At 46.9% G+C, this 25,944-nt stretch overlaps 1 protein-coding gene across 2 annotated transcripts in view; it reads right to left on the bottom strand.

Moving 5' to 3' along the window:
- Positions 1-9,270, bottom strand: part of NABP1 (nucleic acid binding protein 1) — a 116,807-nt gene extending 107,537 nt beyond the window's left edge. For both annotated transcript variants that reach the window (XM_040439410.1, XM_040439411.1), the window contains exons 1-2: positions 8,961-9,270; positions 8,645-8,783 (exon numbers count right to left, since the gene is read on the bottom strand). In XM_040439410.1, the coding sequence (XP_040295344.1) occupies positions 8,645-8,783; positions 8,961-9,051 (230 nt within the window). In that variant the 5' untranslated portion in view covers positions 9,052-9,270. The remainder of the gene's footprint in view (positions 1-8,644; positions 8,784-8,960) is intronic.
- Positions 9,271-25,944: the final 16,674 nt, after the last annotated feature.

Here is a 25,944-nt window from a genome sequence, read left to right as displayed (position 1 = left end):
CTATGTAGGCCCCACAAAGTGACTTCAGACCTGAACTGGTCCTTATAAAGTGGGTTTTGGCAATTTTCTTAAAAATTTGAAGAATTGCTTCTAAACTTCTAAGCCTTCTAACGTCCTAAAAAAATAAAATGACATTTCCAAAATGATGCCAACATAAAGTAGACATATGGGGAATGTTAAATAATAAATATTTTATGAGGTATCACTTTCTGTTTTAAAAGCAGAGAAATTGAAATTTAGAAAATTGCGATTTTTTTAAATTTTTGGGTAAATTTGGGATTTTTTCATAAATAAAGGTGAAATATTTTGACTCAAATTTATGACTATCATGAAGTACAATGTGTCACGAGAAAACAATCTCTGAATGACTTGGATAAATAAAGGCGTTCCAAAGTTATTACCACATAAAGTGAGATATGTCCGTTTTGCAAAATTTGGCCTGGTCAGGAAGGGGGCAAAGGGCCCAGATGGGAAGTGGTTAACATGTGGGGGATGGCTTACGTCCGGCTTTAGCACAGTGGACAGAGGCAGGAGGAGTGATGTGTATGCGCTCCTGCCTTGCACTCGCTCAGTTGTGTGGCATACATATTGCGCCCTGTGTCCACTGTCCTGTGCCCACTCTGGCAAGCCTGGCAAGTGACACGCCCATTGTATGAAAATATTAAAAAAATATTCCCCATATGGCAAACAGCAAAACAGAAAAAAAAAGAGTCCAAAAGGCGGATTAGCCGTTTTTGGTCGCTTCCTTTTCCACAATAAATTTAAATAAAGTGATCAAAAAGTCATAAACACCCCAGAATGGTATCAATGGAAAGTTCAGATCGCCCCGCAAAATTTGAGCCCCCATATAGTTCCGTATACATAATTACAAAAAAGTTATAGGGGTCCAAATATGGTGACAAAAAAGTAAAACTGATTTTTTTTTTTTCCAAATTTTTTTTTTTCCCACTATCAAAACGCAAACAAACAGAACAAATCCTTATTGGAAAATGCATGTACATTTTATACGTTACTGCAACAAAGTTAGTTAATAATAAAATAAAAATGTTTATCCCTAACAGTTTCAGTAGGTCATGTATAAATGTATTTAATGGGGGTGTGGCATGGGAGGAGCCAGGTCAGGAAGTGGGAGGGGCCATGGTGGGTAGTGGGCGGGGTTAAGGGGCCCAATTCAGATTTTTGCTATGGGGCCCAGTGATTTCTATGTACGCCCCTGGTATAAACCTGTGGTCCTTAAGTGGTTAAGATCAGAGGGTGCTTGTGAGCGGCATCTATAGATCCATTCCGCTTCCCTCTGCAGTATCTTATTGTTCCAGTCTCCTTTTCTCGGGGGTAACGGAACGAGTTCTAGTGCTGAAAATCGGAGTGTGCGAAAGTCCCCTGCATGATATTTGTTTTTGACATCATTAACATGTTCCCCCACCCTTTTCCTTAGCTCCCTGAAAGTTTTTCCGATATAGTCTTTGGGGCATGGGCACTGGCAGATATAGATTACCCCTCTGCTTTTACAGTTTATAAAGTCCCGAATGGTGAACACTCTTTGGGTGGCTGTCGGCTGAGCATGTTATGGTCTTGCCTGTAGAGATCAACTCGCATATTTTGCATGTCCCGCACTTGAACATCCCTAAGGGACGGCGATCAAGCCATGTTCCTGGTGTAGCTGCGGGTAGGTAGTGACTGTGTACCAGTCTATCCCTAAGGCTTTTGCCTCTCCAATAGGTTATGCTCGGGTGGGGTGAGATACTCTTAGCTACACTAGTGTCCATTTGTAGAATAGACCAATATTTGTTGAGAATAGCTCTAACTTCTGTGTTGGCCACATCAAATGTGGAAATAAGGCGGGTCTCTGCCCTCCCATCCTCCCCAGGTTTTTTAGGGGAGAGTAGCGTTTCCTTTTCTGTAGTTAAGGCATGCTGGAAAGCATTTCTTAATGGGGGTCTTTGGATAACCTCTGTCATTCTTTTGTAGAGTTTTTTGGATTCGCAGTGGAAGTCGGTTAATCCAGAACAACTCCTGCGTATCCTTAAGTATTGTCCCCTGGGGATACCTCTTTTTTGTGGAATGGGGTGATGGCTTCCCCAGTGCAAAATTGAGTTGGTTGCTGTCGATTTTCTGAAAATCGTACTGACAAGTTTTTCGCCCTGTTTGTGTATCGTTACATCAAGAAAGTTGATGCAATCTTTCTGTATTTCAGAGGTAAATTTGAGACCTATGTCATTTATGTTCAGGACGTCTATGAATTCGGTAAACTCCCTCCTACTACCACTCCAAAGCAAACACATCGTCTATATATCTTGTCCAGAAGCCTAGCCTATCGCTCCACCAAGTGTGATGGCCCGGAAAGACGAGGTTGTCCTCCCACCAGCCCAGGAAGAGATTTGCATACGTGGGGGCACAAGGGCACCCCATGGCCGTCCCCCTGAGCTGGTGGTAGAACCGCCCACTGAACAAGAAAAAATAGTGCCTTAGAATGTAGTCAAGTAGGGTCAGAATGAAATGATTGTGTTCCTGATATTGATTCCCTCTTGTACCCAGATAGTGAGAGACCGCTAGGAGACCCTTGTCATGGGGGATACTACTGTACAGGGACTCCACATCAATGCTGGCTAGTAGACAAGAAGATTCAATGACTAGGGATTCCGTTTTTTTTCAGAAAATCCATGGTGTCCCTTGTATATTAGGGATGTCCCGATACCATTTTTTTAAGACTGAGTACGAGTACCGATACTTTTATTTAAGTACTCACCGATACCAATTACCGATACTAATTTTAACAATAAAGTACACACACATGTATTTTCTGACCACTGACCAACCAAAAGGCCCAAAAACTGAACTATAACATTCCAAGGAGACGTTATACTGTATGGGGGCAGCCACAAGGAGACGTTATACTGTATGGGGCAGCCACAAGGAGACGTTATACTGTATGGGGGCAGCCACAAGGAGACGTTATACTGTATGGGGGCAGCCACAAGGAGACGTTATACTGTATGGGGGCAGCCACAAGGAGACGTTATACTGTATGGGGGCAGCCACAAGGAGACGTTATACTGTATGGGGGCAGCCACAAGGAGACGTTATACTGTATGGGGGCAGCCACAAGGAGACGTTATACTGTATGGGGGCAGCCACAAGGAGACGTTATACTGTATGGGGGCAGCCACAAGGAGACGTTATACTGTATGGGGGCAGCCACAAGGAGACGTTACACTGTATGGGGCAGCCACAAGGAGACGTTATACTGTATGGGGGCAGCCACAAGGAGACGTTACACTGTATGGGGCGGCCACAAGGAGACGTTATACTGTACACAAGGAGACGTTATACTGTATGGGGGCAGCCACAAGGAGACGTTATACTGTATGGGGGCAGCCACAAGGAGACGTTATACTGTATGGGGGCAGCCACAAGGAGACGTTACACTGTATGGGGCAGCCACAAGGAGACGTTATACTGTATGGGGGCAGCCACAAGGAGACGTTATACTGTATGGGGGCAGCCACAAGGAGACGTTACACTGTATGGGGCGGCCACAAGGAGACGTTACACTGTATGGGGCGGCCACAAGGAGACGTTACACTGTATGGGGCGGCCACAAGGAGACGTTACACTGTATGGGGCGGCCAAAAGGAGACATTATACTGTATGGGGGCAGCCACAAGGAGACGTTACACTGTATGGGGGCAGCCACAAGGAGACGTTATACTGTATGGGGGCAGCCACAAGGAGACGTTACACTGTATGGGGGCAGCCACAAGGAGATGTTACACTGTATGGGGCGGCCACAAGGAGACATTATACTGTATGGGGCAGCCACAAGGAGACGTTGTACTGTATGGGGGCAGCCACAAGGAGACGCTACTGTAAGGAGTCAGGACAACAATTTTTGAAGCCCCCCCTCCTCAGTATAATAGTCTTGTGGCCATCATACAGTAATGTATATTTCTTCTTGCCCTAATGCCTGCTTTTAGAGATCAATGTGCAGCTTGCAGGCAGGAAGGGAAGGACCAGGGCCATAGAAGACAGACACTATCACTTTTGGAGGGACTCGCTCCTGGCAAACACAGCTCTGCTGCAGTGAATGCATTGGAGCAGACTGTGATGTAATTATAGTTATTGCAGGGACTCAGAGAATCGTCTGAGAGTTTATTAGTTAAAACGAATCGAATGAGTCAGAGACTGTGTCACCCCAGACTTCCTGCTCTGCTACATGCACCCTGTACACACCCAGCTCCACTACATGCTATGCTAATAATGCCCCCCCCTTCCCCCGGACGGACTTACAGGGAGCCGCAGAGCAGGAGGCCTGGCAGGGACTCGGTGACACAGTCTGTGACTCATTGGATTCTTTTAACTAATAAACTGTCAGACGATTCTCTGAGTCCCTGCACTACGCTCCCTGTGCAGTGAGTCAGTGCTGGTTGCCACTGATTGGTTGGAGGGCGGCGAGGGGTGGGCCTATCTTCCACTCTAGGCTCCAATTACACTGCCTGCTGCTGCCTGTGAAGCTGTTAGCTGTGCGAGATGCAGGGGCCGCGGACGGACACTGACACATAGAAGCGGCGCACAGGTATCGGCAGTGGTATCGGGGACATTTGCACGAGTACATGTACTCGTGCAAATGCCCGGTATCGGTCCCGATACCGATACTGGTATCGGGACATCCCTATTATATGATGCTAAACTTTGCACAAACTCTTTCAGTACTTGGTCGAGATAAAGTCCACAATTTTGTGTGATAGCATTCACGCCAGATACTATAGGGCGACCTTTTAAGGGAATTATCCCTTTGTGGACCTTGGGAAGCCCGTAAAAAGTTGCAATTTGTGGTGTACTGGGTAGTAGAAAGTGGTATTCTGACTTACCGATGACCCTTTGCTCCAGTCCTGTCTTCAGGATTTGCTGGAGTTCTGTTAGGTACAGATCAGTGGGGTCACCAGGTAAGATCCGAAAACGACTTTTATCCCTCAGGAGATGCATACACATTTTTTTGTACATCTCGTGATTCATGATTACCAGGTTTCCACCCTTGTCAGAGGGCTTGATAACAATGGAATCATCTTTTTCCAGTGTCCTCAAGGCCTTGGATTCTCCTCTGGCTAGATTTCTAGGGTATGAGGGGGAAATTTTTAATTGTTCCAATTCAGAAGTTACCAATCGTTGAAAAATGTCGATATGCTCCTAATTAAATAGTGGGGGTATTTTAGTGCTTTTTGGGCAAAGTTTTGTGAAGGGGCCTTGCCCCGGTTTTCTTGAGCCCTCCTCCCATAAATCCATCAGAATCGCAAGATCTGCTAGGTCACATTCTTGTATCCCTAGTCTGTCATGCGATTGTTGGTCTGAGATATCAAAGTATTTCCTCCATCTAAGTTTCCAACAGAATAGGACAAGATCTTTGACCCAAGTAAAAGTCCTAAACTCAGTTGTAGGGACAAATGAAAGTCCCTTTTTCAGTACCGAGATCTCCAAGGTATTTAAATTCTGTGCGGAGAGATTTATGACCTGTGGATCTTCACTTTTTTTAGTCACTATATTTACTTGGTTCTGCCCCGTAATTGGTAGGGTGGTTGTCCCTGTCCTATAAAAGAAGAAGGGGATAAGGATGTAGTAGGGGGGATAGATGGACGGAGATGCACAGGTGCAATCGTCAATGTGGACCTTGAGAGCCTTTGTGATTTATCCTGCCCCAAGCATGGCCTGCCTTACTGTATCACCCAGGACATAGTACATTTTTTTATCCATTTTTTTATCTATGATGTGATTTACAACTATTATCCTCCTCTAACTGACCCCCTGATGAACCGTGGTGGGGAAACGCGTCGGGGTTAAAATTGACATCATTATTTGTGTGAAATTAGTAACGTACAGGGTTGTACAGGGCCAGACAGGGCAGGTACGGGGACAGGGAGATCCCACCATCGGGGATCATCCCTGGGCAAAGGGTTAACCTAGGGCGGGTACAGGGAGAGAATCATCCCCAGCACCCATCAAAAGTGCCCTAACCTTCCACCAAAACCTATACCTATCACTAATGTCACAAGTGCCCTTGTGGAATTTGCACTATTTACATCTTAATTTCACCAATTCACAGTGGTAGCTGGGCGACATCCTGTCCTGATATTTCTCAGTCACCCAGTTATCACAGGGTGATGTATTTAGCTTTTTAATTGAACCAATAAAAGTTACATTTTAAAGGGTCCAAATCTCTAGGCTAATATTCACTTCACGGACACCTATATTACTGCTATACATCTAATTTTACCTCCGAGATTTTTTTGAAAGGTTCTCTTTAACCCTTTCGCTACCAGCGCCGTACATGTACGCACGTGCAGTGGGGGTTCAGGGGCGGCAGGTCTCTGCGGTTTCAAACAGCAGAGACCTGCCGCTAATTACTGCGTCCGGCCGCTACTACTAATTACCGTCGATTGCGGTAATTGAAGCCTTTAGATGCCGTGATTAAGTGAGATCACAGCATCTAAAGTGTCAAAAACCCGGAAGCTCGTGGTTCCGTGAATCCTAACAACATCCCCTGCTGCCAATGGGAATGCTGGTTTGAATGCTTTGGTTCACTCTGAAAAGACCTTGAGTATTCAAACTGCAATTCTTATTTTGGCTACCAGGTGGCAGGCCAACATAAGAAATGAGCAACAGACAGTAATAAAGTTATTTATAAAATACATGATTGTTCAAAATTAAACATTTAAAAATAGATTTTGTAGGCTCATGTATGAGCTTCAAAATCATTACAAAAACATTTAAATAAAAACTTAAAAATATCTAAATAACAAAAAATATAAACATCATGGGTATCATTGCGACCGAAAATGCCAGTAGTATTAAAATATTAAAATATTTTTCCAATAGGGCGAATTGCGTAACGGAAAAAAGGGTAAAAATGGCCAAACTGCCATTTTTTCATTCCTTCTATTACCCAAAAAAATTTAATAAAATGTAATCAAAAAGTCACACACACACACTCCAAAATGGTATCAATAAAAACTACATAGTGTCATGCAAAAAATGAGCCCTCACACAGCTCAGTAGATATAACTATAATAAAGTTATGGGGGTCAGAATATGGTGATGTAAAAAAATAAAAAATAAAAAATATCTTCAAAGTTAAAATTTATTTTTACACTATTTAGACGAAAAAAACCTATACATATGTGGTATGGGTCGGTTTTGCCGCAAACAAAACACTGTGGGAACAAAACCCGTAAAACGGTGGAGGAATTGTGTTTTTTTTTTCCAATTCCACCTCATTTGGAATTTTTTTACCGCTTCCCACTACATTGTATGTGATATTACATGGTGGCATTAGAAAGTACAACTTGTCCCACAAAAAATAAGCTACCGGTATGTGAATGAAAATATAAAAAAGTTATAGCTCAAGGAAGATACGGAAGAAAAATGAAAACGCAAAAATGAAAAAACCTCTGGTAGTGAAAGGGATAAGCTGAATTGCACAGTAAATCTGATGCACAGTAAACCAGCCCCTAGCTTTTAGTGTACTGACCTACTCCAATATGCCTAAGGGTCTATTCACACGTCCGCAAAATGGGTCCGCATCCGTTCCGCAATTTAGTGGAACGTGTGCAGACCCATTCATTTTCAATGGGGCTGGAATGTGCTGTCCGCATACGCATTTGCGGATCCGCACTTCTGCATCCGTGCTTCCGTTTCCGCAAAAAAATAGAACACCGGAACTGCCAGGTTTCATCCCTGGTGCCTCGGACCTCCTCACCAGGTTTCATCCCTGGTGCCTCGGACCTCCTCACCAGGTTTCATCCCTGGTGCCTCGGACCTCCTCACCAGGTTTCATCCCTGGTGCCTCGGACCTCCTCACCAGGTTTCATCCCTGGTGCCTCGGACCTCCTCACCAGGTTTCATCCCTGGTGCCTCGGACCTCCTCACCAGGTTTCATCCCTGGTGCCTCGGACCTCCTCACCAGGTTTCATCCCTGGTGCCTCGGACCTCCTCACCAGGTTTCATCCCTGGTGCCTCGGACCTCCTCACCAGGTTTCATCCCTGGTGCCTCGGACCTCCTCACCAGGTTTCATCCCTGGTGCCTCGGACCTCCTCACCAGGTTTCATCCCTGGTGCCTCGGACCTCCTCACCAGGTTTCATCCCTGGTGCCTCGGACCTCCTCACCAGGTTTCATCCCTGGTGCCTCGGACCTCCTCACCAGGTTTCATCCCTGGTGCCTCGGACCTCCTCACCAGGTTTCATCCCTGGTGCCTCGGACCTCCTCACCAGGTTTCATCCCTGGTGCCTCGGACCTCCTCACCAGGTTTCATCCCTGGTGCTTCGGACCTCCTCACCAGGTTTCATCCCTGGTGCCTCGGACCTCCTCACCAGGTTTCATCCCTGGTGCCTCGGACCTCCTCACCAGGTTTCATCACTGGTGCCTCGGACCTCCTCACCAGGTTTCATCACTGGTGCCTCGGACCTCCTCACCAGGTTTCATCACTGGTGCCTCGGACCTCCTCACCAGGTTTCATCACTGGTGCCTCGGACCTCCTCACCAGGTTTCATCACTGGTGCCTCGGACCTCCTCACCAGGCTTTATCACTGGTGCCTCGGACCTCCTCACCAGGTTTTATCACTGGCGCCTCGGACCTCCCAGGTTCTGTCACATACCCTCTTGTTAAGCGAATTATGTCTCCTGGCTGAATAAGGCTTCCAATTTCATCCCACACTGAGACTGTGATGCTGCCCGTTTTATCTGCCACCTTGCAGGACCTCACTTCATGACCATCTTTAGTTTTTGTAACTCTGCCTGTGTGAAAAATCGACATGAAAAACAAAACTGGAATTTAGTAATAAAAATACAAGTCTGATGAGCCAGAAGAGAGGTCAGCAGTGGTAGCCCAGCTGGACTGCTGCAGCCAGGGATGCCAGCTGTGCCCACGTGTCTGCTAAGCACGGGCCCTCTACACGAGGGGCACTCACTTACCTATCTCCAGGACAATAAAGATGACATTTAAGTTTTTCTGCCCGGTCTTAATGTCTTTAATGGACACGCATGAGTCGTTTAGCACATTCATGGCGATTTATGAGCAGCACAAAGCATTACTTATTTCAGAGGGGTCTCTACAAGCAGCTGCACCTAGACTGACAAGTGCTCTATCGTGGAGCCTGAAACTCCTGAGGACGATCCCAGAAGCTGCTCCTCTACCTCAAAGACGGACACTTCCAAAAGTCAAGGCACAAATGCCTCCCGAATGGAGGTTTGTAGATGCTAGAATGGAGTTGTTCGAAGGAGGGTCGTGACGTCACTAATCACATGCTCCTTCGTGGTCACATGACCCAATGAGAGAAGTGCTGGCAAACACGGACTGCAGGAGCTTGTGGAAGGAGGAGGGGCTGTGTGCCTGCAAGCAGCCCTGTGAGGGAGGATGTGGTCCTGGACTACACAGGGGAGAGGCAGCATATGGAGCTCATATATCAGGGTGCAGGTCTGGGGAGGAAAGGAGAGCACGTGAAGCAGTGGGGCTCATGGACCGCAGGCCTATCTGGGTGGTGGAGTGGAATTTGGTGCGAATACAGATCTGTGTAAGGGAGTGGGCTTTATGGGGTGTAAATCTGTGAGGAGGGACACATGTGGTGTATTCTGGGGACATGAGGGTGCAGGTCTGTGTATGGGGGCTTTATGGGGTGGAAATCTGTGAGGAGCGACATGTGGTGTATTCTGGGGACATGAGGGTGCAGGTCTGTGTATGGGGGCTTTATGGGGTGGAAATCTGTGAGGAGGGACATGTGGTGTATTCTGGGGACATGAGGGTGCAGGTCTGTGTATGGGGGCTTTATGGGGTGGAAATCTGTGAGGAGCGACATGTGGTGTATTCTGGGGACATGAGGGTGCAGGTGTGTATGGGGGCTTTATGGGGTGGAAATCTGTGAGGAGGGACATGTGGTGTATTCTGGGGACATGAGGGTTCAGGTCTGTGTATGGGGGCTTTATGGGGTGGAAATCTGTGAGGAGGGACATGTGGTGTATTCTCGGGACATGAGGGTGCAGGTCTGTGTATGGGGGCTTTATGGGGTGGAAATCTGTGAGGAGCGACATGTGGTGTATTCTGGGGACATGAGGGTGCAGGTCTGTGTATGGGGGCTTTATGGGGTGGAAATCTGTGAGGAGGGACATGTGGTGTATTCTCGGGACATGAGGGTGCAGGTCTGTGTATGGGGGCTTTATGGGGTGGAAATCTGTGAGGGACATGTGTATTCTGGGGACATGAGGGTGCAGGTCTGTGTATGGGGGCTTTATGGGGTGGAAATCTGTGAGGAGCGACGTGGTGTATTCTCGGGACATGAGGGTGAAGGTCTGTGTATGGGGGCTTTATGGGGTGGAAATCTGTGAGGAGCGACGTGGTGTATTCTCGGGACATGAGGGTGAAGGTCTGTGTATGGGGGCTTTATGGGGTGGAAATCTGTGAGGAGGGACATGTGTATTCTGGGGACATGAGGGTGCAGGTCTGTGTATGGGGGCTTTATGGGGTGGAAATCTGTGAGGAGGGACATGTGTATTCTGGGGACATGAGGGTGCAGGTCTGTGTATGGGGGCTTTATGGGGTGGAAATCTGTGAGGGAGATGTGTATTCTGGGGACATGAGGGTGCAGGTCTGTGTATGGGGGCTTTATGGGGTGGAAATCTGTGAGGAGCGACGTGGTGTATTCTCGGGACATGAGGGTGCAGGTCTGTGTATGGGGGCTTAATGGGGTGGAAATCTGTGAGGAGGGACATGTGGTGTATTCTGGGGACATGAGGGTGCAGGTCTGTGTATGGGGGCTTTATGGGGTGGAAATCTGCGAGGAGGGCCACATGTGGTGTATTCTGGGGACATGAGGGTTCAGGTCTGTGTATGGGGTGTAAATCTGTGAGGAAGGACATGTGTATTCTGGGGACATGAGGGTGCAGGTCTGTGTATGGGGGCTTTATGGGGTGGAAATCTGTGAGGAGGGACATGTGGTGTATTCTGGGGACATGAGGGTTCAGGTCTGTGTATGGGGTGTAAATCTGTGAGGAAGGACATGTGTATTCTGGGGACATGAGGGTGCAGGTCTGTGTATGGGGGCTTTATGGGGTGGAAATCTGTGAGGAGCGACGTGGTGTATTCTCGGGACATGAGGGTGCAGGTCTGTGTATGGGGGCTTAATGGGGTGGAAATCTGTGAGGAGGGACATGTGGTGTATTCTGGGGACATGAGGGTGCAGGTCTGTGTATGGGGGCTTTATGGGGTGGAAATCTGCGAGGAGGGCCACATGTGGTGTATTCTGGGGACATGAGGGTGCAGGTCTGTGTATGGGGGCTTTATGGGGTGGAAATCTGTGAGGAGCCACATGTGGTGTATTCTGGGGACATGAGGGTGCAGGTGTGTGTATGGGGGCTTTATGGGGTGTAAATCTGCGAGGAGGGACATGGGGTGTATTCTGGGGACATGATGGTGCAGGTCTGTCTGTGTATGGAGGTGGCTTTATGGGGTGTAAATCTGTGAGGAGGGACATGTGGTGTATTCTGGGGACATGAGGGTGCAGGTCTGTGTATGGGGGCTTTATGGGGTGGAAATCTGTGAGGAGCGACATGTGGTGTATTCTGGGGACATGAGGGTGCAGGTCTGTGTATGGGGGCTTTATGGGGTGGAAATCTGTGCGATGGGGCATGTTTATTCTGGGGACATGGGGGGGGCTTTACGGGGTGTAAATCTATGAGAAGGGGCCATGTGGTGTATTCTGGGGACATTAGTGTTGATCGAACTTGTGTTTTAAGTTCGGCGTCTAAAGTTCGTGTTATCGAAGAATCGCGTTATGGATTCACACTTTCGTTGAGCTTTCAGCTCTTCTGAATCATTAAGTACAGTAGGCAGGAGCTTCACTGCCCATAATTTTTTTTTTTTTTAACATTTTTTAGTTCATCTGATAGAACATAGAAATAGAAAGCATAGAGATGTGAATTTAGGGTACTTTCACACGTGCGGCAGAGGATTCCGGCAGGCAGTTCCGTCGCCAGAACTGCCTGTTGGATCATTCAAAACGCATGCAAACTGATGGCATTTGTCAGACTGATCAGGATCCTGATCCGTATGACAAATGCATTGAAATGCTGGATCAGTCTCTCTGGTGTCATCCGGAAAAACGGATCCGGCATTTATTTTTTTCACATTTTTTGCGGTATGAGCATGCGCAGACTGCAATGCCAGATCTGTTTAGCCGGAACACCGACCTAATGCATGTCAATGGGAAACATGCTGGATCCGGCATGTGTTCCAGAATTTTGGAAGGCGATAAAACCGCAGCATGCTGCGGTATTATCTCAGTCCTGAAAAGTCGAAGACTGAGCTCGCGGGGCTTTGTGGTGCGGCCCTTCCTGGTCTTTGGCATAAATCCTCCGGTGGAGGCGGCCACGGGCAGCGTCCGTGCGAAATCTTGCAAGAGGACGCCAGGTCACATGAGCGAGGGCAAACGAGATTCTCGGTGGGCTCGAGATCTCAAGGAGCGCTGCCGGACCAGTCACTTCCCCCTAGGCAACAAGCGGTTTAAAAACTGGAGGGAAAGGACTCTTGGCAGTGTCTCCTCATTTCTTCAGGATGTCAAGGCCCAGTGAGTCCGATAACATGTGCAAAACCGGCAAAGGCCCCCAGCCTGGTGAGTCGTCCTCCCCTGTATATTGGTGACCTTCTATTTGCTCACTCAGTGGTGGTGATATGATGCTAATACACCATAAGGTGGTGGGGTTTCTCTTAGTGTAGCTATCTGCTGCTTCCTCCTGATTATGGGTCAGGGATGCTCAAAGGGAAGCTGAAGGATCTCAGCATATTAAAAAGTGTTCCATATGCAAGAAAAGTCTACCTCCGACCTAGACATAAAAAGCCTCTGCTCCTAATAAATTCTGCTTTTGGCGCTCCAAACCGTGATCAAGGCAACTTGAGGATCCCAGTGCAGCGCCGGATCTCGCATGAGAAAACTACCATATGTAGTACTCCATGTGAAAACTTTATTTAGGCCCATCAACTCTTCCGATTACACCTGTACTGAATTCAACAAGTTTTGATAGTTTTGTTCCTCTATTACTCCTGGAAATGTGTAACGACTGCTGTGAGCATGTTAGGGAAGTTTTGAAACTCAAGTTGCCTTGATCGGGTTTGGAGCGCCAAAAGCAGAATTTCTTCATTCTTTTACGCAACGGCCAGTGAAGAGGGACTAGACAACCTTCTACATTGGATCTTCATCCTGTGGCTGCACACCCGAAGGCACCTATTTTCTTCGTTTTATATGACTACAGTAGAGTTGTGCCTACCATAGCAAAACTATAAAAGGTGAGCCTCTAATCTCTAAGCACTTTTTGTCCTATTAAAGAGCTAGGACGTACTACCCTATTGTGCCCTATTTTCTTGAGCCTTTGGCACGTCCACTCCGCATTGAATCTTTGCTCCTAATGTCTGGATAAACTATGAAGAATCGCCCTCTTTATTAGACAATATCAGAACTATAATCAAGGAGGAAGTAAGCAGCGCAGTGGATTGCAGGATGGCGTCCATGTGTCAGAAACCTTCCACCTCTGCTGCGTTATCCCCTCTTTCTGAAATAGACCCTCTAGAGGAGGAATTTCATGGAGTGGGAGGCCGCCTGCTTCTTTTAGCAGACACCCGCAGTTCATGTCCGAAACCAGCAGTAATGCTGATCGCGGACATTTAACCCCTCAGATGCCGGGGTCAATCCTGACCACGGCATCTGAGCACACTGAAACCATAAGTGCACACTTTCAGTGGTGCTCCGGCTCCCCGTGTGGCGATCAGAGGAGCCGGAGCGTGTGTGCAGCAGCCCCTGTTTTTATGAATGACAGGAGGCTGCTGCATAGTATTTCCTATGTAGCCCTTGCCTGTAATAGGGCTCCATAGGAAAGTAGTAAAATCATCATAGATTCCAATGTAAGTGCATTGGAGTCTATGATAGCAATCAGATGATTGACTGTTATAGTTTACTATAAAAAAAAAAGTGTAAAACAAAAAATTCAAATCATCCCCCTTTTCCCAAAATAAAAAGAACAAAAAATCATGGGTGTCGCGACGAAAACGCCCATAGTATAAAAATATTACCCATACGGAAAAAAGCGTCCAAATGGGCGATTTTGCCGTTTTTGGGCGCTTCATTTTCTAAGAAAATATTAAGTGATAAAAAAAAGTCATACATACTCCAGAATGGTATAAATTTAAAGTTCAGATCACCCTGCAAAAAATGAGCCCCCCCCCCCCCCCCACATACAGTTCCGTACACATAATTACAAAAAAGTTATAGCGGTCAAAATATGGGGAATAAAAAAATAAACAGATTTTTGTCCTACTTTTTATTTATTTTTATTAAAACGCAAGAAAAACAATACATATAAGGTATCGCCGGATTAGTACTGACCTGTAGAATAAAAATAACCGGTCAGTTTTATCACACGTCGAATGTCGTAAATAAAATAAAAAAACGTAAAACTGTGGTGGAATTGCTTTTATTTATTAATTTCACCGCATTTGGAATTTTATTTCCCGCTTCCCACTACATCATATGCAAAAGTTATGGCTCTGGGAAGGCAGGGAGCGCAAAACGAAAAAAAAATAAACGCCGGGCCTCAAAGGGTGAAACATAGAGGATTCCAAGCGGCCTAAATCAGTTCAAGACCTTATGTTTAAAGGATTGGGGGAAGCGAAAAAAGAGTGTTCCCTCTCCATTCTCAAATTACAAAACTTATAAAGAAAGAATGGGTGGACCCAGAGGAAAAAAAAAACAGGGGTCTCCAGAATTTTCAAGAGAAAGTATCCTTTCTCAGAAGATACCATCCTCTGGGATAAATGCCCTAAAAAGTAACTTAAGGTCCCTTTCACACGAGCGAGTTTTCCGCGTGGGTGCAATGCGTGACGTGAACGCATAGCACCCGCACTGAATGCTGACCCATTCATTTCAATGGGTCTGTGTACATGAGCGTTGTTTTTCACGCATTAGTTCTGCGTTGGACAAAGAGTGAAGCCCTATTAAAAAGATCTTGGGAAGCTTAAACGGCCATATTTAGACCTAGTGTAGCAGCCACTTATACTGCACGTTCCATGTCCATCTGGATCAGTCAGATGGAGGAACATCTAATGGCAGGAACTCCAAGAGAAAATATAATTGCATCTTTGCCTATGTTAAAACAGGCAGCAAAGTTCCTGGCTGAGGGTCCATTCACACGTCCGCAAATGGGTCCGCATCCGTTCAGCAATATCGGGAACTGGTGTGGACCCATTCATTCTCTGGGGCCGGAAGAGATGCCGAGAGCACACTATGTGCTCTCCGCATCCGTATTTCCAGAGTACGGCCCCGAACTTCCGGGCTGCAGCTCCGCCAAAAAATTTGACAATGTCCTATTTTTGTCCGCAATTGCGGACAAGAGTAGGCAGTTCTATGGGGGTGCCGGCCGGGTGTATTGCGGATCCGCAATACATCCTGGACGTGTGAATGGACCCTGACACAGTAAAGCTGGCTGCAAGATCTGTAGCTCTCTCTAATGCCACTAGGAGAGCGGTATGGTTTATGGTCATGTTCGGGTGACGCAGCTGGTATCCTTTGTGAGGGGGATAGACTTTTCAGCGCAGTTCTAGATGATATTTTGGAGAAGGCTACTAATAGGAAAAAAAGATTTCCCTCAGATTCAAAATTCTTTCAGCAGAGATGGAATTTTGGCCCATCCCAGAACAGCACAGCTACGCCCTGACGGCCTGGACCTTGAACGGGATTTACTGAAAGAAAGAGGTCTTTCTGATGCAGTAATTTCCACCATTTTAAGTAGTCTGAATCCTATTACATCTAAAATATATCGTAGAGCCTGGGAAGCTTTTCTAAAATTTTCTAAAGTTAGTTTAGGAAGATCAGAAACCTTAAATTTGTCAGTTATCCTAGATTTCCTTCAGGCAGGTCTAGATAAGGGGTTAAGTCAGTACCATTAAAGTACATGTGGCTGCCTTGAGTGCCTTTTTAGACACTGAGGGCTCTTTCACACCTGCGTTATTGTCTTCCGGCATAGAGTTCCGTCGTCGGGGCTCTATGCCGGAAGAATCCTGATCAGGATTATCCTAATGCATTCTGAATGGAGAGTAATCCGTTCAGGATGCATCAGGATGTCTTCAGTTCCGGTACGGAACGTTTGTTGGCCGGAGAAAATACCGCAGCATGCTGCGCTTTTTGCTCCGGCCAAAAATCCGGAACACTTGCCGCAAGGCCGGATCCGGAATTAATGCCCATTGGAAGGCATTGATCCGGATCCGGCCTTAAGCTAAACGTCGTTTCGGCGCATTGCCGGAGCCGACATTTAGCTTTTTCAGAGTGGTTACCATGGCTGCCGGGACGCTAAAGTCCTGACAGCCATGGTAAGTGTAGTGGGGAGCGGGGGAGCAGTGTACTTACCGTCCGTGCGGCTCCCCGGGCGCTCCAGAGTGACGTCAGGGCGCCCCAAGCGCATGGATCACGTGATCGCATGGATCACGTCATCCATGCGCATGGGGCGCTCTGACGTCATTCTGGAGCGCCCCGGGAGCCGCACGGACTGTAAGTATACCGCTCCCCCGCTCCCCGCTCCTACTATGGCAACCAGGACTTTAATAGCGTCCTGGGTGCCATAGTAACACTGAAAGCATTTGGAAGACGGTTCCGTCTTCAAATGCTTTCAGTACACTTGCGTTTTTCCGGATCCGGAGTGTAATTCCGGCAAGTGGAGTACACGCCGGATCCGGACAACGCAAGTGTGAAAGAGGCCTAAATTGGCAGATTGTGAACTTAAAAAATAATAATAATAGAATCCCCTTCATCAGGTGAAAAATATTGCATATGTGATTAGGGCAGGTTTTGTGTGTAGGACGGCAGCCATTTTATTTCTCCTAATTGCTCCCCAGACAAATGAGCCATTATAACTAATGAAAGATATTTGGGAATATATTTATAATAAAGTAATATTTAGGTTTTTTAATTTTCTTAATTCCCTGAGAACACCTTTAACAGGACCTCCCTTTGAGCCATTATCAGAGATCCCCTTGAAGATGCTGTCCTTTAACCCCTTAAGGACGCAGGGCGTACCGGTACGCCCTATTTCCCGAGTCCTTAAGGACTCGGGGTGTACCGGTACGTCCTAACTTTAAATCGTTATGCCGGCGCCGCAGGGGTTAATCGGAACAGGATGCCGGCTGAAATCATTCAGCCGGCATCCTGTCACAATGCCAGGGGGGGTCATGTGACACCCCCCCATATCGGCGATCGCCGCAAACCGCAGGTCAATTCAGACCTGCGGTTTGCTACGCTTTCTGCAGTTTCTGATCCCCGCGGTTCCTGACCGCGGGGATCAGAAACTTTAGTGTCCCTAAAATAAAGATTTTTCCACCCCCCCCCCCCCTGCACCCCTGTATGATTTTTTGCCGGCGGGTGGTGCAGGGGGGGGAGTTGTGGGCGGTGCGGCAGGTGGGATCGCGATCTCCCGCGCGCCTCCCCTTGAATAATCGTTGGTGGTTAGTGGGTATACCAGGGTGTCAGCACATTGCTGACACCCTGGTATAAACGGCTGACATCGGTGATGCGATGTCAGCCGTTTAACCCTTTCCATCTCACGGTCCGTACGGACCGCTGTATGGAAAAAGTTAACAGTAAGAGGGAGCTCCCATCGGGGGGCTGTTGTGCCTTTGCAGCCCCCCGATGGAGAGGGAGAGAGCCCCCCGACAGCCCCGTCCGCGAAGTTCTGAGCAGACGGGGAAGGTTCCTATGGCAACAGGACGCCGTCTCAAGCATCCTGCTGTCCATGGTGCTGAACAGATCTGTGCTAAAGGCAGAGATCTGTTCAGACAAAGTGTAAGTAAAATACAGTACAAAACACTATATGGTAAACTGTACTGTATTATACAGACATCAGACCCATTGGATCTTCAAGAATCAAGTGGGTCTGGGTCGAAAAAAAAGTAAAAATCAAAAAACACATTTATCACTGATTAAAAATAAAAAAAGAAATAAAATTCCCTACACATGTTTGGTATCGCCGCGTCCGTAACGACCTGATCTATAAAACGGTCATGTTACTTTCCCCGCACGGTGAACGCCATAAAATTAAAACTATTAGGAAATTGAAATTTTGCCCACCTTACTTCCCAAAAAAGGTAATAAAAGTGATAAAAAAAAGTCGCATGTACGCCAAAATAGTACCAATCGAACCGTCATCTCATCCCGCAAAAATCATACCCTACCCAAGATAATCGCCCAAAAAATGAAAAAACTATGGCTCTTAGACTATGGAAACACTAAAACATTTTCAAAAATGAAATCATTGTGTAAAACTTAAATAAATAAAAAAAAGTATACATATTAGGTATCGCCGCGTCCGTATCAACTGGCTCTATAAAAATATCACATGACCTAACCCCTCAGATGACCACCGTAAAAAAATAAAAACGGTGTAAAAAAAGCAATTTTTTGTCATCTTACGTCACAAAAAGTGTAATAGCAAGCGATCAAAAAGTCATATGCACCCCAAAATAGTGCCAATCAAACCGTCATCTCATCCCGCAAAAAATGAGACCCTACTTAAGATAATCGCCCAAAAACTGAAAAAACTATGGCTCTTAGACTATGGAGACACTAAAACATTTTTTTTGTTTTAAAAATGAAATCATTGTGTAAAACTTACATAAATAAAAAAAATTGTATACATATTAGGTATCGCCGCGTCCGTGACAACCTGCTCTATAAAATGACCACATGATCTAACCTGTCAGATGAATGTTGTAAATTGCCAAAAAATCTATTTCTTGTTACCTTGCCGCACAAAAAAGTGTAATATAGAGCAACCAAAAATCATATGTACCCTAAACTAGTACCAACAAAACTGCCACCCTATCCCGTAGTTTCTAAAATAGGGTCACTTTTTTGGAGTTTCTAATCTAGGGGTGCATCAGGGGGGCTTCAAATGGGACATGGTGTCAAAAAAAACAGTCCAGCAAAATCTGCCTTCCAAAAACCGTATGGCATTCCTTTCCTTCTGCGCCCTGCCGTGTGCCTGTACAGCGGTTTACGACCACATATGGGGTGTTTCTGTAAACTACAGAATCAGGACCATAAATAATGAGTTTTGTTTGGCTGTTAACCCTTGCTTTGTAACTGGAAAAAATATATAAAAATGGAAAATCTGCCAAAAAAGTGAAATTTTGAAATTGTATCTCTATTTTCCATTAAATCTTGTGCAACACCTAAAGGGTTAACAAAGTTTGTAAAATCAGTTTTGAATACCTTGAGGGGTGTAGTTTCTTAGATGGGGTCACTTTTATGGAGTTTCTACTCTAGGGGTGCATCAGGGGGGTTTCAAATGGGACATGGTGTAAAACAAACAGTCCAGCAAAATCTGGCTTCCAAAAACCAAACGGCGCACCTTTCACTCTACGCCCTGCTGTGTGTCTGTACAGTAGTTTACGGCCACATATGGGGTGTTTCTGTAAACGGCAGAGTCAGGGCAATAAAGATACAGTCTTGTTTGGCTGTTAACCCGTGCTTTGCTAGTGGAAAAAATGGGTTAAAATGGAAAATTCCCATTTGCCAATAACTCTTGTGCAACACCTAAAGGGTTAACGAAGTTTGTAAAATCAGTTTTAAACACCTTGAGGGGTGTAGTTTATAGAATGGGGTCATTTTTGGGCGGTTTCTATTATGTAAGCCTCGCAAAGTGACTTCAGACCTGTAGTGGTCCCTAAAAATTGGGTTTTTGTAAATTTCTGAAAAACTTCAAGATTTGCTTCTAAACTTCTAAGCCTTGTAACATCCCCAAAAAATAAAATATCATTCCCAAAATGCTACAAACATGAAGTAGACATATGGGGAATGTAAAGTCATCACAATTTTTGGGGTTATTACTATGTATTACAGAAGTAGAGAAACTGAAACTTTGAAATTTGCTAATTTTTCTAAATTTTTGGTAAATATGGTATTTTTTATGCAAAAAAATTAACTTTTTTGACCCAATTTTAGCAGTGTCATGAAGTACAATATGTGACGAAAAAACACTCTCAGAACGGCCTGGATAAGTCAAAGCGTTTTAAAGTTATCAGCACTTAAAGTGACACTGGTCAGATTTGCAAAAAATGGCCAAGTCCTTAAGGTGAAATAGGGCTGAGTCCTTAAGGGGTTAAAGCAGTGTTCCTAGTAGCTATTATGACAGCCAGGAGAGTGGGAGAAATATAGGCGTTTTCATGCAGACCTTACTTAACTATAAGATATGTCAGAAAAGTTCTTAAACACTCTCCCTCTTTTCTGCCCAAGGTAGTTTCAAAATTTTACTGTCTACAGGAAGTATCGCTACCATCGTTCTGTTCTCCATCAGGCTTAGAGAAGGAGCTCGATTCCATATGCTAGATGTCTGTACATGTGTCTTGACCTACCTTGAAGCAACTAGAACCCTCAGGAAGACGGACCGGCTCTTTGTCCAGTTTTCAGGAACCAGTAAGGAGCAAGCAAAACGTCCATAAGCAGGAGGATCAGGTCAACAATTGTGATGTGCTACAACGCTAAGGACATCAAGCCTCCTGAGGGTCTCAAGGCCCATTCAACTCGTTCAGTTGCAGCCTTATGGACAGAATCAGCCCATGTTCCTTTAGAACAAATATGGCAGGCAACCACCTGGTATCCGCTTTCCACCTTTTATAGGCATTACCAGTTAGATGTCATGAAGCATCGGGACTTGTCCTTCACTCGCAGAGTGTTATCTGCAGTAGTCCCACCCTAGTAATATTTTTTTTGTCTTCTCTGTGACAATTACTTACCGGTAATTAGATTTTCCGCTAGCCTCCACAGCAGCACAGAATTCCCCCCCTCCCCATCTATGTATCCACAATGGTATCAGATATTAACTTTACCTGTCGTTTGAATATATAAAATAACAGTAGTTTGCATCAATTTCAGAGTTTCTTGGTTCTTAACTGGAGCAGGTAAGGGGAGGGGGCTATTTAAAGATCTCCACATTGTTTCCTGTCCCTAGGGAGGCGGGGTAATCTACTAGTAGTACTGTGCCGCTGTGGAGGCTAGAGGAAAATCAAGGATGGACTAAAGGTGGTCAGTCAGGAGAAGACAGGAGTGTCTCCCTGATTACTGCTCATTGAACAAGACAAATAAACTAAAGGGGGCAGTAACTACTAAAATATGACTTAATAAATAAAGGAGTAAAACAACGGCCCCTACAGACACACAACAAGTAAGACAAATACATACACGAACTGGTACATAGAAAGTGACCAGTAACTAAAGAAATTGTTAGGTGTGAGTGGTGGACTGGACCAAGGTGGCAGGCCGAGCACGGCTGTGTCAAATGTAAATTGGTAAGCCCTAGTGACTCCCTGCTTGGCCTGGTCCGCCCTATAACCAATATCCTCCGGACGGGGTCCAAAAAGCCCCGCAAGGGGTGGCCCAGACAGGAACTCTTAACCTATATAGATGACCCTAGTAAGGCCCTCGCAAGTAAGGAAGAGAAAAATATGTCCAGAGGAACAAGGAAAACACACCAAATTACCAAAGTAAGTGTAACCCCACCACAGAATTATCCACAGGGGAGGATAAGGTGAAAGGAATACTCAAGTGTCCCGACGCGTTTCTTCACACAGAGTATGCCCCAGGATTCATCAGGGGACACGGGGCAGTACTACAGTCAGGTTACGGCTGAGTCTAAAAGTTATATCAAAGACAGAGACTAAGTAAGTAAGACAGCATATATATGCCCCCACACCATCAGCCCACATAGGGCCATGGAGGCCAGTAACTTACTTTTGTATGGCAGCGGTCAGGCGTATGGCTCAAATTCCACCAGCAGGCTGTGACCCAGGGTGGTGGTGTCCACAGTGGTGGGGTGACCGGCAGTTGTTGTGGCGATAAACGCTCCTTTTATAAGGCTGTGGGGCCATGTGCATTACCCAGGCACACCCCCGGCGCCCCGTGTGACGTCACAACAAGTGCGTCCGTCACCGGGTCTTGTAACCGGAAGTGCTGCTATAGCGCATGCGCAGAGATGTCTCCCTGCGTTTCATAGGCCCGAGGTGGAACGCACAGATGCGCTTCCGCATCACGTGACCACCGCGATCTGCCCGCATCACAGGCCATCATAATATTGCGGGGGTCACGTGATCGGAGCGCAGCAAGACCAGTCCCAGGTGAACAAGTAGTAGCCGTGTTGGGCTCCAACAGGATAACATCACCATAGGGTATTAAGAATGGCATGCATAACCACTCCTTCGGTCTACATGCCATAGAGATTTAGTCACCCCCCCTCATTAGGAAATGCCAATAGGAGGGGCTTATGACCCCAATCATAGAAAACTGGGAATCTGACTCTAAAATAGGCACAGGGGGGAGCGGAACACCGCTCTTGGGTCTGGTGGGACCACAACCTCCCCATCCCTCATATTCACAGGGTACTTGGCCGTATCAGACCACTGTTCCCCCAATGCGACCAATTATACAGAGGTTATATGACCAAGACAAACTGTTTACAGGAGTACGACTGGAAAAATAGATATTTAGAGAAAACAAGAAAAGTTTAATTGTTCGTTAAGGCCCTGAGGGGTGACTGTATTAAGGGTGAAGGTCCACCAGCACTCCCTCTGTAGAATAAGCTTATTCCAGTCTCCCCCTCGTGTTGGTCTTGGCACCCTCTCAATGGCCATGAAAGTGATGGCCGAGGTGCGTCCATCATGTGCCGTCTGCACGTGGCGTGCTACGGGGGTATCCTTGTTGTTACGGATATCCCCGAGATGTTCCCCCATGCGTTTGCGTAGCTCCCTAAAAGTTTTTCCTATATAGCGGAGTCCACAAACGCATGTCACCAGGTAGATCACGCCCGCCGTACGGCAATTCATGAAGTCCTTCACCTGGTAAACAGTATCATCTGGTTCCCCAGTGAAGGACTTGCCTTGTGAGAGGCTGCCGCAAAAGCTGCAATGTCCACATCTGTGGCAGCCCGTCACGGGAGTATTCAACCACGTCCGTGGCTTCGCCACGGGAGCAAAGTGGCTGTGCACCAGTCTGTCCCGCAAGTTATTGCCCCTTCGGAAAGTGAGTGAGACACTAGGGCCCAGCACATCCGAAAGGTCAGGGTCCATGAGGAGTGTCTTCCAATGTCGTGACAGAATCCCCCTCACTTGAGAGGCCGCGGCATCAAATGTTCCTATCACCCGGACAGTACCTTGAGATTCCTTCTCCCTGCTGTTTACAGGATGGAGAAGTTCTGTCCGAGTCCGTGATTTGGTTTTCTCATACGCCAGTCTGAGGGTCCTATCAGGGTACACCCTCTCTTGAAACCTCGCTCTAAGGTCCCTCGCCTGGCGTCTGAAATCACCGGACTCCGAACAGTTGCGTTTCAATCTCAGGTACTGTCCGGTCGGGATCCCTCTCTTGAGGGGCACAGGATGGCAACTATCCCACCTGAGGAGGGAGTTGGTGGAGGTGGGTTTGCGATAGATGGAGGTACTGAGGCCGCCCCTCCCGTCCCTACAGATCACCACATCCAGGAAAGGGAGGCGGTCCTCCACAATCACCGAGGTAAACCTCAGGTTGAAGTTATTGATATTCAACTCCGAGATGAACCTCTCAAAGTCGCTCTCTGGTCCGCTCCACAGCACGAATATATCGTCAATGTAGCGTGACCAGAGAGCGACCATATCGGCGAACCACGGTGACGGTTCGGCAAATACCACAGACTCCTCCCACCAGCCCAGGAGCAGGTTAGCATACGATGGGGCACATGAACTACCCATCGCGGTGCCCCTGAGCTGGTGGTATAAGCGTCCATCAAACAGGAAAAAATTGCTCATCAATATAAACCTCAAGAGTTCAAGAGTGAAGGTATTGTGTTCCACAAATTGTTGGCCCCTGGTCTTCAGAAAGTGGCTGCTCGCTTCCAAACCTTGTTCGTGTGGAATGGAGGAGTACAAGGCCTCCACATCCACCGAGGCCAGAAACCAGTGTGGCTCGATGCAGATGTCCTCCAATTTTCCTAATAGATCACCCGTGTCCCTAATATGAGACGGCAAAGATGACACAAAAGGGCGTAGCACCTTGTCCACGTAAATGCCACAGTTTTGGGACAAACTACCCACCCCCGAGACAATAGGCCGTCCCCTGATTGGGGTAGTCTCCTTGTGCACCTTCGGTAGACAATAGAATGTAGCCGTGACCGGATGGAGTGGATACAAAAATTTGTATTCCTCACCACTGATGAGGGAGGCTTTCCTTGCTCTTTCCTCTATCTATAGAGGAAAATCAAATTACCGTTAAAGGGGTTGTCCGGGTTCAGAGCTGAACCCGCACATATCCCTATTTTCACCCAGGCAGCTCCCTGACTTGAGCATCGGAGCAGTTCGCTAAATCGCACAGGGCAAAGGCATTTTATGGAGTTCCAGTGACGTACCGGACTCTCCATGGGGCTGCCAGGCGGAGGCTTCAGTCTAGCAGTGAGCCCGGTGACGTCCCCGAACACACTGCTGGGCGGAAGCCTCCGCCAAGCAGTGTGTTATTGTAAATAAAAGAGCCCTTGCCCTGCGCGATCCAGTGCAGGGCAAGGGAGCGCATCGGAGCATGACATGCTCCGATGCTAACATCAGGAGGGCTGCTTGGGTGAAATTATGGTTATGTCCAGGTTCAGCTCTGAACCCAGACAACCCCTTTAAGTAATTGTCATCTTTTCCTAACACGAAGCAGTCACAGCTCAGTGTTTTTTTTTTCTCAATGAACCTGAAAGTTAAGGTCCTGTCACTGTGGTCCACCCGGGCAGTGCTTAGACTGAGCCAGCCTGAGGCCCCTCCATGACCAAGGTAAAAAGGTGTATTGGTGGTCACAAAGGCATGTTATCATATGTGCATTATGCTTCAGATAGTTATGCTAAATGCTGCTCTCTATGTAACCTTTCCTGTTATTGAGGAGACTTTGTTTCCTTAGGACTTTGCCGCTGCACATGACGCCTGTTTTGCAGAGATTTGATTCATTACAGAATGCCATGCAAGCTGCTGCAGACTGAGGAAAAGTACGATTTCCAACTTTGTCGTCTTGGTAAAAAAAAAAAAAGAAGGAAACTAAGTTAATCTCCACTGACTGCCTGAACATCGGCAGGCAAAGACGCTCGCCACATGTAAGTGGTTACAGAGGGAGCGGACTCCCTTTGTTTCCCATCGGCACCTTGCAAATGAGATTGCGGGGTGCTGATGTGTGTACAGTATATGCAAGCTGGGGCCTAGTATAGTCCCCTAGCCTGCCTTGAGTGTTCCCCAGCAGGCTGCACCTCTCTGTATAGCACTGACATTAGAATGCCCATAGCAACCAGAGTCCACCTTTCGTTTTTCAAAGGAACTGAGAAAACTGAAAGGTGGAATCTGATTGGTTGCTATGGGTTGTATTTTAGAAGCGATCAACAGATCGCTTGTTAAAGTCTCCTTGTGGCACTATTAAATGGTTTAAAAAAAAAAAAAGTTAAAGAATAACAAAATATTTATTTAACCCCTTCCCGACCCCGTATCGGCGATCGCTGCAAACCGCAGGTCAATTCAGACCTGCGGTTTGCAGCGCTTTCTGCAGTTTCTGATCCCCGTGGGGATCAGAAACTTTAAAATGCACATTGCTGACATCTGTGCTGTGATGTCAGCCGTTTAACCCTTTCCATACTGCGTATGGACCGCTCTATGGAAGAGGTTAACAGTCAGGGAGCTTCCTCCCTCTCCCATCAGGGGGCTGCTGTGCCCTTGCAGCCACCCGACAGGAAGGGATCACAGAGGGAGGGCCCCCCCCCTCCTTCCCCATCACCCGCTGCTCTGTTCTGGCAGACGGGGAAGGCTCCTATGGCAACAGGACGCCTTCTCGGGCATCCTGCTGTCCATGGTGCTGAACAGATCTGTGCTAAAGGCAGAGATCTGTTCAGACAA

Source organism: Bufo bufo, chromosome 7 (genome assembly GCF_905171765.1).
Source record: "Bufo bufo chromosome 7, aBufBuf1.1, whole genome shotgun sequence".
Lineage (NCBI taxonomy): Eukaryota > Metazoa > Chordata > Amphibia > Anura > Bufonidae > Bufo > Bufo bufo.
Note: the sequence above shows the minus strand (reverse complement) of the source record. Positions and strands in the feature narration are given on the sequence as shown.